We start from the raw sequence: 16,157 nt of genomic DNA, 5'->3' as shown, positions 1-16,157 counted from the left end.
GGATTTAGCATGCTATAAAAGTGACATTACAAATCAGTGGGACTAATTAGTCAATAGATTGTGATACATACATGTTGAGACATAATTTCTCTGTAAGGATTCACAGTGTGGCAAAAGTAGATGTCTCTAACAGGGCAGGGAAATAGGCAGCTGGGTATTTGTTGAATACTTTTTGTAGCTTGTCCTATCATGTGAATTTATTACCTCTGAAATCTGACCGCCTGAGTTCAAACCCCAGCTTCCCTAATTGCTAGCTCTTATTCTTGGGCAAATTTTTGACAGTCTCCGACCCTATCTCATTATCGTGAAATGGAGTGAATAAACTCTCGGTAAGTGTAAAATACTGGGAGAAACAACCCAAATGTCCACCAACTGATGATTAAACAAATGTAGAACCATGCAATAGAATATTGCAGTCCTAAAAAGCAACGAGGTAGACACACTACAACACCGATAAACTTTGAAAACACTATTCTAAGTGAAAGAAGTCAGACACAAAGGTCACATATTTTATTATTTCATACAAATGAAACGTCCAGAGAAGGCAAATCCAGACAGAAAGAAGATCCGTGGTTGCCAAGGGCTGGAGGGAGAAGGGAATGAGAAGTGACTGCTAAGGGTTAAGGGGGTTTCTTTTTGGGGTGATGAAAATATTAAGGGTTAGATAATGGTAATGGTTGCACAAGTTTGTGTAGGTACTAAATGACACCGAATTTACAGTTTCAAAAAGTGAATTTTGTGATATGCCAACTATAGCTCAATACAAAATAATTTTTTTAAAAGATCTTATTTATTTATTCATGAGAGACACACAGAGAGAGAGGCAGAGACACAGGCAGAGGGAGAAGCAGGCTCCACGCAGGGAGCCCGATGTAGGACTCGATCCCAGGTCTGCAGGGTCACGCCCTGGACTGAAGGCGGCGCTTAAACCGCTGAGCCACCGGGGCCGCCCCCAAAATAATTTTTTAAATGCAAATTACCGGTTTCCCCACTACCACCAGGTGACTTTCCTGGGTCCCCATCTCCCCCCTCCCCCCACTTCATTACCTTTCCGCCCCCGCCTCCTCCTCTCCTCTCCCCCATCCCTCCTCCCTCCAGCTGCCCCACGAGGTCCCAGGGAGAGCGGCTAGACCCCCCCGGCGCCTGCGTGCTGCAGGTGTTGCGAGCACCATCCAGCGTCCTCGTGCGCCCACCGCTCTTACCTTGCGAGGAGGGACCCTTCCAGCGGATTTTTCTCGAGCGCTTCGGTTGGTCGCGTTTAGAGGACGTCCATGGAGGACGACCTGGCAGGCCCCCTCAAGTTAACGTTTAGGTCCCTTCAGAAGTTTGATCGTGACCACCGGTAACCTCCGGTCGCTGTGCTCTGAAAGCCAGGTTGGCCGCGCATGGAAATCCTGAAGGCTTTGGAGGCATCTAGGCCTCAAACCGAAGCCTCCTTCCTCTGTGGGCAGTGCGATCTAAGCCCATTGCGGAGTCTCACTAGTAAAGTGGCACATGGTACTAGTCTTGCCTGTTGTTCTAACTGAAGCAGTGCATTCGCGGGCCTGGTGCATTGGTGTTTAGTAAACGGTGATTACTAAACGGAGGGCCTCTGGATGATGGCCCTCCTCCTGCAGCAGTGCACTTGGCTAGGCTCCTGGTATCAGCTGCCCCCAGGATAACTGGGAGCCCTTGCCATCCATTTGGTACACTCCCCTGTGATTTGTACTTAACCTTGCCCAGCTACAGTCATACATGAACGGATAAGGCAACCCAAACCTTTTGGTTCACTGTGTCTTGAGTCTCTTGTTTTCTAAAATACCTATCTGGTGGACATGGGACATAAGGCCAGCCTCCACTAGAGGCTTCACATTTTTCCTAGTCCGCCAAGACTCATCTTCTATCATTTTTTATTCTTTTCAAAATGTATCCTTTTAGTCCTAACCTCAGACCCTGATTCTGCCATTTCCCCCACTCCTGCTTTTTATAAAAAGCTATAAAAATCTCCCCTTTTGGCCTTCTTAGGCCTGAACCAAGTTACTTCCTCTTTTCTTATCCTTCTCCCTCATTCTCCCATCCAATTCTTTCTCACACAGCCTTTGATCCTGATCCCCACCAAAGAAAAACCACAGTTAACAGCATCTCAGAACTCAAAAGGATTCTTTATTTCTTATCAATTATATTATGTTTTATTAAGTTTTAAAATATATCCAAATAAATTTATATCTATAATATGAATAAATATTATCTATAATAATATGAATTTATATCTATAATATGAATAAATATTATCTATAATAATATGAATTTATATCTATAATATGAATAAATATCTATAATAATATGAATTTATATCTAAAATACGAATAAATATTATCTATAATAATATGAATTTATATCTATCTATAATATGAATAAACCCCTCTGGGTACCAACACTCCTAGTAGCCCTTATATTGCATAGCCATAGTATTGAGAAATTTCCATTTCTTTTTCCCTCTCAATGAAAAATTGCATTTTCCCCAAAGAAGTGTATTTGGCAGCATTCTCGCGCTCTAGCTGCGCCTGCCTCTTCATGGCCTCCCGCTCTGGCCTCTGCTCTTCTGTGATGGGCTTTGACATCACTGGCTCAGGAACATTGGGTTTCCTCCATGGAATTGGTTGCAAGCTGAAGTCTTCGAGTAGAAATTGGTTTTGAGGTTTGGGTGGAGACTGGAGCTTGGTCACAGCAGTGGGAATGGGCTCCCGCTGGAGAGAAGTGGAAGATGATGTTTTGTAGGGTGCAGGCCTAGAGACAGCAGATTGCGGGACACTAGGCCGGATAGGGTTGGTCAAACCTGGTCGTGTGGGATTGGTTGAAATTGGCCGAGCAGGCCTGGCAGGACCTGTCAAGGAGGCAGGAGTCGGCCGGGATAGGTTGGCTGCAGCAGGTTGAGCTGAGCTGGTAGAACCAGGCCTGGCAGGGTGAGCCGCAGCAGAACGATGTGAGGCCAGAGACTGTGGCCTCCGTGGAACAGGTCGAGGTCGAGGCTTCTCGAAGATTGGAAAAGGCAAAGGCACCAACTTGACCTTCCCAGGGGGTGGCAGCTCATACTGGGATGGAGATGAACACTCTTCGTCAGCACCCCTGTCTGGTTTCTGGGCTTTGATTTGATTTTTCTCAGGACCTTTACCTTCACGTGTAGTATTAAGCCATGGTTTGATAGCTGGGGATGGCCGGGCATTTTTTGGGTTGCTGGAGCTTACCAGGGCCCGGGAGGAAGACAGTCCAGTTTTCTTATCACTCTTCTTCCCCAGTGCATGAAAAACCTGCACAGACTCCAACATGTGCATGCCTAGACAGCTTCGAGGCTTCTTAAAGGTCTCTTGACTAAGCTCGGGTTGATTTTTCTTCCGCTTCATCTTGGGAATGGTTGGCTTCTCTTCTGCCTTGATTTTGTTCCCTGACTGCTTACTTTCTTCAGCTTTCTTGGGGTTGTTTTCTCTGGTCCTTTTGGTCTTTTCCTGCCCATGGCTCTTAGCTTTACTGGTCCTGCTGGATGCAGCTTTCTGAGATTTGCTGTTGGAATGCTTGGCCGTGTTCACTGGAGCCCTGTCACTGTCTACAGCATCGCAAATAACCACATCTCCCCCTAACAGGCACTCTGAGTTTTTTGCCTGGATTTTGGCCTTGGGAGCACCATTGATAGGCTCGGTGGCTTTATGTTTGTTCTTCCTGACTTGATCAGAGGGAGCCTTTATGACACTTGACTTTTCTTGCACCTGGTTCAACTTGATGACTCTGGTATCTTTGGCTTTGATCGCCTTGGCACCTTTGGATTTATCAAGGTCTTTCAAGGAATTAAAGAGCTGGGGAAGATGAATGTCCCTCACCAGTGTAGCTACATCTGCAAAACCACCACTAGATTCAATCCCATTTTCAAGGATCCCTTGGTTCTCAAGACTCGGGCCATTTTTTCCCAGATCGGTGTCTTCAGAACCAGGCTGTTCCTCCTGACCAGGAGGGTCAATGGAGGCCAAGAGGTGGTGAATATCAGGAATTTCTAAAGGAAGTAGTGGAGGATCTTGGTTTTCTATCGGGATCTGGTAGGCATCCAGAGGCTTTGAAAGCTTGGTTTTAATATCATCCAAATTCTTATTCTCTGTTTGTTTCTGGCTGGGAGCTGGAGGCAGTACCAGGACATTACTAGAACTTTGGACTGGAGCTATCATAGAGATGTCTCCAAGTTCAGGTGGTGGGTTACTTTCAAGCATCTGGATATTTCTGCTACTGCAGGACTTGGGGAATTCTGGAGTTTGTGGCAGACAAAATGCCTGACTTGGAGGTTGCAATCCTAGGGACGTCTCCATCCCGAGGGAGGTCTCCATCACTACAAAGGAATCAAGGAAAAAGTCATTTCCTGGTAAGTGAGATGCTCCCCCTAGAAACTAACACAGAAATCATGCACCTTCTAGCAATGGGCAAGGCAGTTCTCCCAGATCTTCTTAGGAGATGGGAGGTGACTTCTAACTCTTACTGGTGATCATTCGATGTCATTGATGTTTGATTTTCTTTGTATTTTATAGGGTTGTTATGTCAGGTAAAAGTGATTTTTTTAATATTATGAAATGTTTAACAAAGCCTAGCATTCTCATATAGGGTCACTTCAAGTCTCTCTACTTTCTTTAGAGAATAAGAATACTTGACATCATGGACTAGGAGAGGGAGTGGAGCTCTTCCTGATAAAATATGTAAGTGAGGATAAATTCTTAGCCCGCTTGCTTTGGACAGGATCTCAGAACACAGGGTCTTAAATCTTGGTGTAGATTAAGGAAGTGAGGGAAAGTTAAACAGGCATCATCACAATAAGAGTTTCAAAATGCTTTCCAAAGACCCTGAAGCAATAGCTCAGGGAAGGGAGTTCACTACAGTGTGATAGTACACGGAAGGTGATCGGCTACAGCAGTGCAAAATGTGGTAGCCCTTGGTATGTTCTTGGGGTTCTTCGACCTATAGCATAGATAGCCATTACAGTGTGCCCAACTCACACCTCTACTAAGTGTTTTTATTTTTTATTTTTTTAAATTTATTTTATTTATTTATGATAGGCACACAGTGAGAGAGAGAGGCAGAGACACAGGCAGAGGGAGAAGCAGGCTCCATGCACCGGGAGCCTGACGTGGGATTCGATCCCGGGTCTCCAGGATCACGCCCTGGGCCAAAGGCAGGCGCTAAACCGCTGCGCCACCCAGGGATCCCTACTAAGTGTTTTTAAATAGAGTCTAAAAGTGGAGAGCACTGAGCGAGGGTAGTGGTTATTAAAATCTCAGGACTTAGATTCTGCCTGTCTGTGGACTCAGTACTTCTCAGCTCCAGATCTGACCTGATTTTTGAATGCTGACCTTATTTCTCTCCCTCTTTCTATTTCTACTCACCTTGAAAACTTGTTTCTGTGATGGGTTGAGCTGACACAGAGTAGTATATTCCAGAATCAGAGGCTGGTGGTAGAACATTTGTGGGCTGAACCTCCTTGAGTACCATCACCATTTCTGGTTGAGGGGCAGAGGCCCTACTTCCCGTGTAGGACACAGAGCCATAGGATTGCAGACAGGGGCCAAGTTCTCCAGACAGTAGAGGCCCCAGTGTGCCTTGATTATAGTAGTATACCTGGCTTCCTTCCTGATAGGGAAGTGATAGGCTGTGTCCCTGATTTGGAATCTGAGATGGTGTTCCCTGAACAAGGCTGGCAGAAAGTGATGGATACAGAGGAACCATGTTATTGGCCTCTGAAGTTTTGTCATACTGGGCTGCCATAGACATGGAAGAAACACTTGTGTCCTGGTTAATGATAGTCACAGTGAGGTCTCTGACTAAAGATGACTTCTTTTTAGTGCTTCCCATGACATCCCACCGAAAAATACCAGGATAGGAAGCAGCTGATGTGGAGCTCTGGCTCTGCCCAGTAACTCCAGACAACGTAGTTGTACCGGAATGTTGGTAGAGGTAGGCACTACCCATGAGTGGCTGGAAAGAAGAACCAGAAGCTGATGGCAGTAGCCATGCCGAACTGACAGCTGGAGCAGACACTCTGGAGAAGCTGCAGACACTTCCTGTTAGGGAAGCTGTATTGCTCACCACAGGGAGAGACAGCTGCAGAGAGTTTGGAGTTCCAAGTAAAGATGGATTTTGGAAATTTTCTGTAGGGAACAAGAGGGTGATGAAATATCAGGGAGATGGATCAATTCTCACTATGTTTAAGGAACAGGATTATCTTAAAGTTGTTGCTACCAGGAAGCCTCTGATACCAACACTTGCTGAGATACCAAAACTCAAACAGGGTGATTAAGTGCTGAAGCAGTCTGGTCGGTACTCTTCTATAGTAACTATTTTATTTGTATAACCATTTTATTTGTGCATTTCATGCTATTACCTAGAGTTCACATACCACTCAGTCCAGTTGGTAAATTTAAAGGGTCCCCACTCTTGGGTCACCTGGCTGGCTCAGTCAGAGGGGCATGTGACTTTTGATCTCAGGGTTGTGAATTTGAACCCCATGTTGGGTACAGAGACTACTTGAAAATAAAAGTTTTAAAGGAAAAAGGGGTCATTCTTATCTTTTTAAACCTGGTTTCTGATCTTACCTGAAAATGACTGAAAGTTTCTCAAGAAATGCTCTTTTTTTTTTTTTTTAAGATTTATTTACTCATTTGACAGGGAGAAAGAGCACAAACAGGAGGAATGGCAAACAAAGGGAGAGGGAGAAGCAGGCCCCTTGCTGAGCAAGGAGCCCGATGTGGGGCTTGATGCCGGGGCAGATCTCAGGCCCCAGGATCATGACCTGAGCTAAAGGCAGATGCCCAACCGACTGAGTCATCCAGGCACCACCCAAGAAGTGCTTTTGAGAGAAAAAATGTATTTAAACTCTCTTTCAGCCTAAGATTACTCATATATAAAGTGGTTATAATAATAATAACAATAACGAAAATAATTCTTACATGAATAAAAGTGATACATTACACTTTTTATTTTTTTATTTTTTTTGAAACATTACACTTTTTATATTGAAGGAAGACATGTTCTGAAATGACAGAAAAATCATGAAAAACATAAAACTAAGAAAAAATATATAGATATTAATGAAAACTGGGATATGTAGCAAGCATCAAAGCATAATAAGTTCACTAATAAATGAAGTTCTCTATCATACACGCAAGATGGTGGAAGTGAATATTGCCTATCCTATTTTGCTGAATACTACTAACCAAAACACAGCCCACAACAGAAGGTGACTTTGAATGAATTCCTAGCCAGTACATACAGAAAGAGAAGATAAAACAGTAAAAATTGTCTAACAAGCAGCAAATGATATAAATTTGCATATATAAGTAGTCACAATTTTTGTAGACAAATATTTCAATAATATCTGGTACAGAGCAGAGAGGAAAATAGTATGCATAAAAAGGAATTCCATTATTGTGTTCATTCACATTTTTCTGAATATTACCCAGCAAGTAACAGATACTAAGTCTAGTAGAAATGTATATTTCAACTGAACTCTACCTCTGAAACTAATAATATACTATATGTTAATTAATTGAATTTAAATAAAAAATAAATAAGATCAGAAGAAAACAATGAAAAAATATATTTAATATAATTATATAATAAAAGAGAGAACACTTAAAAAGCATCACAGAGGTTTTTATATTCTATCCAAAAATATATTTTAATCATCTTCAACATCCAAGAAAATGTCACCCCCAAAGTCTAAATTAAAGCCATCATCACTAAAATCAAATAAAAAAAAATAATGTAGGAAACCCAAAGGACTCCACAAAATTGTCTTTGATAAATGTGGAATTAGAGATGTGGAGCTTGACTTTTTCTTTTCTTCTTAGATCACTAACTAAGATCTAAAAACAGATGTGTTCCCTCTGTGTTGGGAAGAAAATAACTGTAGAGATGAAAAGTAGTCTTGACTCAGAATCTATTGATCACAGAAAGGAATTAGTCATTAGGATTCAATCTAGGAGATGCCTTTTTTAAACAAACTTGGTCTTATTTTTAATAGGCAAAACATCTACAGAGCTTAAAAATCAGAAATATAACTGAAAATTCTGTTTCTTTCAGCCCCCTAGATAGCCACTTTTATTTTATTTTATTTTATTTTAAGATTTTTATTTATTCATGAGAGACAGAGAGGCAGAGACACAGACAGAGAGAGAAGCAGGCTCCCCGTAAGAAGCCAGATGTGGGACTTGATCCCGGGACTCTGGGATCACACCCTGAGCCAAAGGCAGACGCTCAACCGCTGAACCACCCAGGTGTCCCAGATAGCCACTTTTATTAGTTGCTTGTTGATAATAAGCATCATTTCTAAAGTATATTTTTAAAATGTTTACATTTTAAGCAATTAACTGCCACCTGCATTCAGAGAGGCAATACATAAACCCAAACAACTGAGTATGGCTTTTTTGTAAGCTGCTTTTCCCTGCGATGCCCTACTCTGGCCTTCCTTTCCTGACTACTCTATTAATGGAAGTGTTTGCTAAAATCATCTTTGTTTTGTCCTGCTCTAAGCAGATTTCATTTTATGCTCTTCCTGCTTTTATTTAAAATCTTTGGTTCCCTTCCATATTCCATCCTAAACTACCTCTTTTTTTTTCTTGAGAGCTCCTCTGTGCTTTTCCTCAACATTCTTTTTTTTTTAGATTTATTTATTTATTTTAGAGAGAGGGGAGAGAGAGAGAGAGGAAGAGAGAGAGAGAGAGAGAGAAGCAGACTCCCCACTGATCAACCTGGGAGCCTGATGCTGGGGTTGATCTCACAAGATCATGACCTGAGCCAAAGGCAGACATAGATGCTTAACTGCTCAACCTCAACTGACGATGATGGCGGAGCCACCCAGATGCCCCGCTTCCCCTTCATTCTTATATTTTCTCCTCCCCCTTGGTTTCAGTTGGCCTGTGCTGAGGGAAACAATCCTGAATGTCTTTACCTTTGAAGACTTGCCTCCCTCAAACTCATTCTTCTCCATCCTCTTTCCCTCTTTTCCCTTTTCGACTACATAAGGTAGAAACTTCAAATCATGCCACTGTAACTTTCTGAACAGTACTGAATTTAAAATACTACAGTTGAAATATTAGTGGAGGGACCATTAGAGATGAAACATCTTGGTAAATATTGCTACTTTTCTATATAACCTAGGTTTTCTCTCTTTCTGTCGAGACACTCTCACGAAGTCTCTGATTTCATTTTCTCCATGGGTGCCCTTTAACACTCAATATTAGAAAAGAAAGGGACCAGAGAGAGCAACCCATCTAACACCCTAAAGTAACAGGTGAAGAAAAAACAGATTTTGTGAGTGAATGACTTGTCCAAAGTCACACAGCTAGTAAATGACAAAGTCAAAACTGAAATTGAGGACTCTGGAGTTTTAGTTCAATACTTCCCCCCATTATTCCATGCTATTTTGAATGTACTACTAAATTTAGGGCAAAAAAAAAAATCCAGTAAAAAACTTTTAAAAGTTTCTTTCCTTACCGGACATGGTTAGAGAAGAAGAAACATCCACTGCAGATACAAGGGGCAAGGAGCCGATACTAGAGGGTATTGGAGCAGCTGAAACCAAAGACTGCATGTGTCCAGTACGAAGGTCACTGGTTACTGGTCACTTGCGATGATCCAAATTTATTTACTGACAACTCCATGGAAACCCCAAGATTCTACCAGGTGGTGGTAGTTTGGTGGGAGAATGATGTCACAACCAGGCAGTTTAAAGGTCTGAGGGAGCCAATGGGGAGGTCACATTCCCAATAAGAAGCCGGGATTGGGTGGAAGGAGTGGTAGGAGAGCTAAAACAACACCTCAGTGGCACCTAAGCCTTCAAGATAGATGTGAGAGTTTCATTTTCCTCAGACTCTTATGTTAGGGAAATCATCTCAATGTTTCTCAAAGATGTTCATGAATACAACTAACTAATAGTTATTTATATTCTATATATTTTATCTCATGTAGTCTACATTTATGATTATAAATGTTAATTAATAAAAGTTAACATCCTTACAGACAAAAGACACAAACAACTAGGTTGAAAAACTACAGGTGTTCTGAAATAATATTGGTCTGATTAGTGAACTTACTGTAGCTTTTAAGAAGTAAAGGATGGGATTAAAGAGCTCTTTTTGTAACTTGGTTAAAGAATAGGGTGAAGTTCACTGAGTGCACTTCATGGGGAATAATGTGGTACAGGCTCTTCTCTTGCAGTTTCTTCTCATTGAATCCTCACTTTCTTGGGCTGGGACGAGCTGGGCTAGGCTGGGCCTGGCCAAGTTGGGCTTGGATCTCTCTTCTCCTCTCATTCATCATGGGCATTATTTCTGGAACTAGCCTTGATCTGCAATCTTACAGTCGTGGGTGTTACTTCTGATCAACTTCCAGCAGCAGGCGTCTTCTTTTCAGTGCCTGATGCTTTGCAAAATGAATTGTGCCCATTAGAAGCAAATACCAGAGAGCTGGATGACACAGCTGATCGCAGACCTTTCCTTTTCCAGCACTTGGTTGCAATTCTTCTGCCCATAATTTGCTACCTCTGGCTCTTTGGGCCATACAGGCATCCTGCCATCCTGTTCTTTTATGGGTAAGAGGCATTAATGGCATCTGGGATACTTTCCCCTTTTCCTTCTCACTTAAGTGTATCCAGTGTGGCAGTTACTGTAGCCTCCTCCCCCCTTGCAAACAGCCACTGTAGAACCTTGGGCCTCTAGGATTCTCTGCCTGCCATGCTTGGGTGCAAGATCAGGCAAAATGAAGAAGAGAAGAGTTAGAGAAAGAAGAGGACATTCATTGAGAATAGGGAACATGCAGAATGAAAGAGTACAGGAAAAACAAGATTCATGTGGATTTTTGGTTTCTGTGAGAAATAAGTTGACACATTGTGGCTTCATTTTGTATTAATAGAACATACAGGGACGCCTGGGTGGCTCAGTGGTTTGCTGCCTGTGCAAATCTGCCCTTTGGCCCGGGGCATGATCCTGGAGTCCCATGATGGAGTCCCACATCAGGCTCCCTGCATGGAGTCTGCTTCTCCCTCTGCCTATGTCTCTGCCTCTCTCTTTTTCTGTGTCTCTCATGAATAAATAAATAAAATATTTTAAAAAGAGCATACAATTATATATATTCACATACATGTAAATTTATATTAATAGATTAATATAACATTTACATAACATATTAATTCCTCTATAACATTGATTATAATATAATAACATATAGTTACATAATTAGTATTTAATATCTTATAGCCATTAAATTATTTATTTATGCAGCTAGATAGTGCAGCAATGGCCATGAACTCTGTACACTAAAGAGAATATATATTTTTTCAGTTTGGGGGGTCATATTACCTCATTTACATCATTTATTGTATGTTCATAGAATATAGGTTGTTTTTAAATGCTCCATTATCTTCTACATTTTTTCCCTTGTGTTTTTAAAAAGATTTTATTTATTTATTCATGAGAGACACACAGAGAGAGAAAGGCAGAGACACAGGCAGAGGGAGAAGCAGTCTCCACACAGGGAGCCCTCTGTGGGACTCGATACCAGGACCCTGGGATCATGCCCTGAGCCAAAGGCAGATTCTCAACCACTGAGCCACCCAGGCATCCCTTCCCTTGTATTTTTAAGGAATCCAGCATTATGAGACATATTGTGTTTTCCTCTTGATGATTGTTTATTTTGAAGCATCATGAACTAATGTGACTTGATGGATTTTGTGGAGACACTTTAGAAAGGGTGCATGAGAAAGGCACCATGGCAAGTTACACTGTGCCCCGGAGCATAAGGAAGATGCCTATAGTCAGTCCCTCCCGGCCTGGATTGCTTCTTGTGACTGATAAAGTGTGTTAGGGCTGAGCTGCTCATGATTTTTAGGTGATGTAAGCTGGTTTAGGGGAGGAAATCTATGGATCCAGTCATCTTCCTCAATGATAGGCTTGTAGGAGAGCCTAGATCAATCTACCTGTGAACTTTTCTGGTGCTAAAATTAGGAGGTGTGTGATAAAAGACGCCGAGAGCCCACAAGAAGATAGCTTACAGATGGGACCTCCAGAGAGACATACTTCACCTATAAGCCTACTTTTCCTATTATGAGATATGAGTTTGTTCAGTGATAGGGGTGATGCTTATCTGAGAAGAAATTGTGAAAGGTGTTGCAGCATAGAGACATGGCTTAAGCTTATAACCTTTTTTCAAGATTTTCCCCTCTCAGAGTCATACCTCAGATAGCCTAGTTCAATGATATCAGTATACAATGTGAGGCTAACAGTCCGTAGAAAGTATCAGCAAGCCAGATCAGTGTCTCTTTCCTCTATGTTCCTATGGAGATCAAGGGACTCCATAGCTCCTACATTTAGGGTGGGTGGTGTAAGATTGAGAGAAAGTGTAGTAACATAAATTCTGGTAGCAGTGAAATATTTACATGTTAAAATATTCAGTGCTAACATTCAGTTCTATTTAGGCAGACCCTTAGTTAGGCCTTTCCTGGTTCCCTCTATTTTCTCTCCAGAGTTCCCGCCATTTAACTTTAGCCTGAAAGCTCAGCATCATCCTAACTTCTAGAAGACTTTAAAAAAAAAAAAAGATTTTATTTATTCAAGAAACTGAGAGAGGGGAAGAGACACAGGCAGAGGGAGAAACAGGCAGAGGGAGGAGCAGGCTCCATGCCAGAAGCCCGACGCGGGACTTGATCCCGGGTCTCCAGGCGGCACCAAACTGCTGAGCCACCCGGGCTGCCCTCTAGAAGACTCTTAAACAGAGAAGGAATAACCTAAACAGCTTAGTCCAACACTTTGGAACTTAGCAGCAAGCCCTATTCTGACCTAAAGTCTTATTTTTATGGTTAGGGTACCATCTTATCCTATATGTATTTTTTTAAGATTTTATTTTTAAGTAATCTCTATACCCAATGTGGGGTTAGAAACTGTAACCCTGAGATCAAGAGTTGTGTGCTATAACAGCTGAGCCAGCCAGGCACTCCCATCTTGTTCTCCAGACCCACTTCCTGCATTTTGCACACATTCAGATCAATGGGAACTACAATATATGTAACTATCCAGTCTATCTTAGCAGGCTCTCTCTTACTTGCCCTTTTGTCAGTTTGTGGTTTAATTAAAGACCAGGGTTTCTCAAAACCCTAAGGTTAGTTATTTTTGTTTGTTTTTTCTAATATCTAAATACCTAGAGCCCTACCATATACAGATAAATTTTGTTAGTGTCAACTACTTAGCTGTTTGGTGGTCCAAATATCCCTTGATCCCATATTTTCCATTTCAGTGTACTACATATCTATAAAGGCATTCTTTTATCTCATGTTGGACTCACTCCCATCCTAAGGCCTACTCTTTTCTAGTTCCCATATTTTCCGAAAACCTTATTATGCCTAGGTCTGGATTTTCTTGTATCAACTATAACTGAGCTTGTTGTGTCTTTTAGCAAACTGAGAGTCCAAGACCAATGTACCTTTTTTAGTTTCTGATACATTTATGTCACATTTTATATATTGTCATATTCATGGATATATGTACCATTCATACGTTTTGGCTGCTACATGCCTATTGAAATTTTTTCAGAAATTCCAAAAGAGTAGTCTATAATTAAGCACCAAATTTGAATGTACCAAATTGTAAGTTTGCAAATGTGCTGTGGGATCTTATATATTTTCTTTTTCCAAATAGCAATGTAATAATATTGACCTGTTTTAAATAATGTGTAAGTTTTCAGAATTGTAAATGCTTGTGGGTTTAAACTTGGTTAGAATCTGACTGTCCCAGAAATGTCAAAGCTAGTCATCTTTTTACCCATTCATTTGATAATTTATTTAATAACTCTGATCTTTCTGAATCTCAGTGTATTCAGATCTCAAATGGTTGTAAAGACCAACAATTTATATACTTACAGAAATTAGAAACTAAAAAATGCAAATCACAAAAAAATAGGTATTATCACCTGGAATTCAGTACTCTATTCTGCCTTCAGACCTACTGTAGGACATGTTGGTCCTTTGCTATTCCACAGATAGCAAAAACTCAGTTTTTCTAACAGGTACAGATCCCTATGCCACACACTGTGTGGAAATCTTAGATGTGAGCTTCTACTCTCTCTCTCTCAGTCATTTTTTTTTTCTAAGAACTAAATACCTACTGTCAACCTCTGGTGTGATACCTGGTACATGATAAGAATCCAATAAAAGTTTCACTGTGAGTGGGAGTGCAGGTTGATACAATACTTTTGGAGGGTAACAGTATCTTTCAAAATTTTAAGTCTACATATCCTTCATTCCAGCAATTCTACTTCTAGGGATTTAGATATAGACATAAACATATTTCAGGGCAGTCACATTGCAGCCTGTCTGCAACAGAGAACAAAAGCCTGAAAACAACTAGAAGTCCATCAATATTGGACCGGTTATATAGATTGTTTTCTATAATCTTTTTTTTAAAGGTTTACTTATTTATTTATTCATGATAGACGCACAGAGAGAGAGGCAGAGACACAGGCAGAGGGAGAAGCAGGCTCCATGCTGGGAGCCCGACGCGGGACTCCATCCCGGGACTCCAGGATTGCGCCCTGGGCCAAAGGCAGGTGCCAAACCGCTGAGCCACCCAGGGATCCCCTGTTTTCTATAATCAATGAAACATTATGCACTCCAGGCATTAAAAAGAATAGAGCGGATGTATGCATAAATTGACTAGGAAAATCAGTATCCAAGATAGATTGTAGGATACATATACTCTACCGTTTTGTATAAAAGAGAAGATAACTATATATACAAATATTTACATATAAACAATAAGTCTTTCTCTTACACCATACACAAAGATAAACTCAAAATGGATGAAAGATCTAAATGCAAGACAAGAATCCATCAAAATCCTAGAGGAGAACACCATTTAACACCAACCATAAAGTTGGCCACAGCAACTTCTTGCAAGATACATCTATGAAGGCAAGGGAAACAAAAGCAAAAATGAATTATTGGGACTTCATCCCAATAAAAAGCTTCTGCACAGCAAAAGAAACAGTCAACAAAACTAAAAAACAACCTACAGAATGGGAGAAGATATTTGCAAATGATGTATCAGATAAAGGGCTAGTTTCCAAGATCTATAAAGAACTTATTAAACTCAACAACAAAGAAACAAACAATCCAATCCTGAAATGGGCAAAAGACATGAAGAGAAATTTCACAGAGGAAGACATGGACATGGCCAACAAGTACGTAAGAAAATGCTCCACATCACTTTCCACCAGGGAAATACAAATCAAAACCACAATGAGTTACCACCTCACCCCAGTGACAATGGTGAAGATTAACAAGACAAGAAACAACAAATGTTGGAGAGGATGTGGAGAAAGGAGGACCCTCTTGAGCTGTTGGTGGGAATGTGAACTGGTGCAGCCACTCTGGAAAACTGTGTGGAGGTTCCTCAAAGAGTTAAAAGTAGGTCTGCCCTACGACCCAGCAATTGCACTGCTGGGGATTTACCCCAAAGATACAGATGCAGTGAAACGCCGGGACACCTGCACCCCGATGTTTATAGCAGCAATGTCCACAATAGCCACACTGTGGAAGGAGCCTCGGTGTCCATCAAAAGATGAATGGGTAAAGATGTGGTTTATGTATACAATGGAATATTACTCAGCCATTAGAAATGACAAATACCCACCATTTGCTTCAACGTGGATGGAACTGGAGGGTATTATGCTGAGTGAAGTAAGTCAATCGGAGAAGGACAAACATTATCTGGTCTCATCCATTTGGGGGATATAAAAAATAGTGGAAGGGAATAAAGGGGAAAGGAGAGAAAATGAGTGGGAAATATCAGTGAGGGAGACAGAACATGAGAGACTCCTGACTCTGGGAAACGAACAAGGGGTAGTGGAAGAGGAGGTGGGCGGGGATTAGGGTAACTGGGTGACGGGCACTGAAGGGGGCACTTGATGGGATGAGCACTGGGTGTTATGCTATATGTTGGCAAATCGAACTTCAATAAAAACATATACTAAAAAAATAAAATAAAATAATAATAATAATAAGCCTGAATGTAAGCAGTTGGAAGACATCTGGGAGAAGCACACAAGGAAGTGGAGAAGTGGGACTTAACTTTCATTGCACAGCCTGTACTATTTTGATTCTG

General features: G+C 41.3%; 1 protein-coding gene and 1 long non-coding RNA gene across 4 annotated transcripts; one reads left to right on the top strand and one right to left on the bottom strand.

Annotated features, from left to right (window-relative positions):
- Positions 1-1,243: 1,243 nt before the first annotated feature.
- LOC144280661 (uncharacterized) lies at positions 1,244-6,933 on the top strand. 2 transcript variants are annotated; one of them, XR_013349083.1, is made up of 3 exons: positions 1,244-1,374; positions 4,255-4,381; positions 6,673-6,933. It is a non-coding gene; the product is annotated as an uncharacterized LOC144280661 (long non-coding RNA). The 2 variants fall into 2 exon arrangements; XR_013349082.1 differs by lacking the exon at positions 6,673-6,933 and adding an exon at positions 4,648-4,965.
- Positions 2,357-10,670, bottom strand: C12H2orf78 (chromosome 12 C2orf78 homolog). Of its 2 annotated transcripts, none has more exons than XM_077842917.1 (3): positions 9,502-9,954; positions 5,394-6,155; positions 2,357-4,348 (listed from the first exon to the last, which is right to left on the bottom strand). In XM_077842917.1, exons 1-3 carry the CDS (start codon positions 9,596-9,598, stop codon positions 2,430-2,432), a joined length of 2,778 nt encoding a protein of 925 aa, XP_077699043.1. In that variant the 5' UTR covers positions 9,599-9,954; the 3' UTR covers positions 2,357-2,429. The 2 variants fall into 2 exon arrangements, with proteins under 2 accessions (XP_077699043.1, XP_077699044.1); XM_077842918.1 differs by lacking the exon at positions 9,502-9,954 and adding an exon at positions 10,101-10,670 and having other exon boundaries at positions 2,358-4,348.
- Positions 10,671-16,157: the final 5,487 nt, after the last annotated feature.

Source organism: Canis aureus, chromosome 12 (genome assembly GCF_053574225.1).
Source record: "Canis aureus isolate CA01 chromosome 12, VMU_Caureus_v.1.0, whole genome shotgun sequence".
In the NCBI taxonomy this organism is placed as follows: domain Eukaryota; kingdom Metazoa; phylum Chordata; class Mammalia; order Carnivora; family Canidae; genus Canis; species Canis aureus.
Note: the sequence above shows the minus strand (reverse complement) of the source record. Positions and strands in the feature narration are given on the sequence as shown.

Bases quoted from the DNA above. Each gene is read 5' to 3' on its own strand.
- C12H2orf78 (XM_077842917.1), bottom strand. From the start codon at position 9,598: ATGCAGTCTTTGGTTTCAGCTGCTCCAATACCCTCTAGTATCGGCTCC. The intron at 6,156-9,501 runs GTAAGGAAAGAA...TGTTCCCTACAG, and splicing joins TTCTTCTCTAACCATGTCCG to AAAATTTCCAAAATCCATCT. The intron at 4,349-5,393 runs GTGAGTAGAAAT...ATTCCTTTGTAG, and splicing joins CACAGAAACAAGTTTTCAAG to TGATGGAGACCTCCCTCGGG.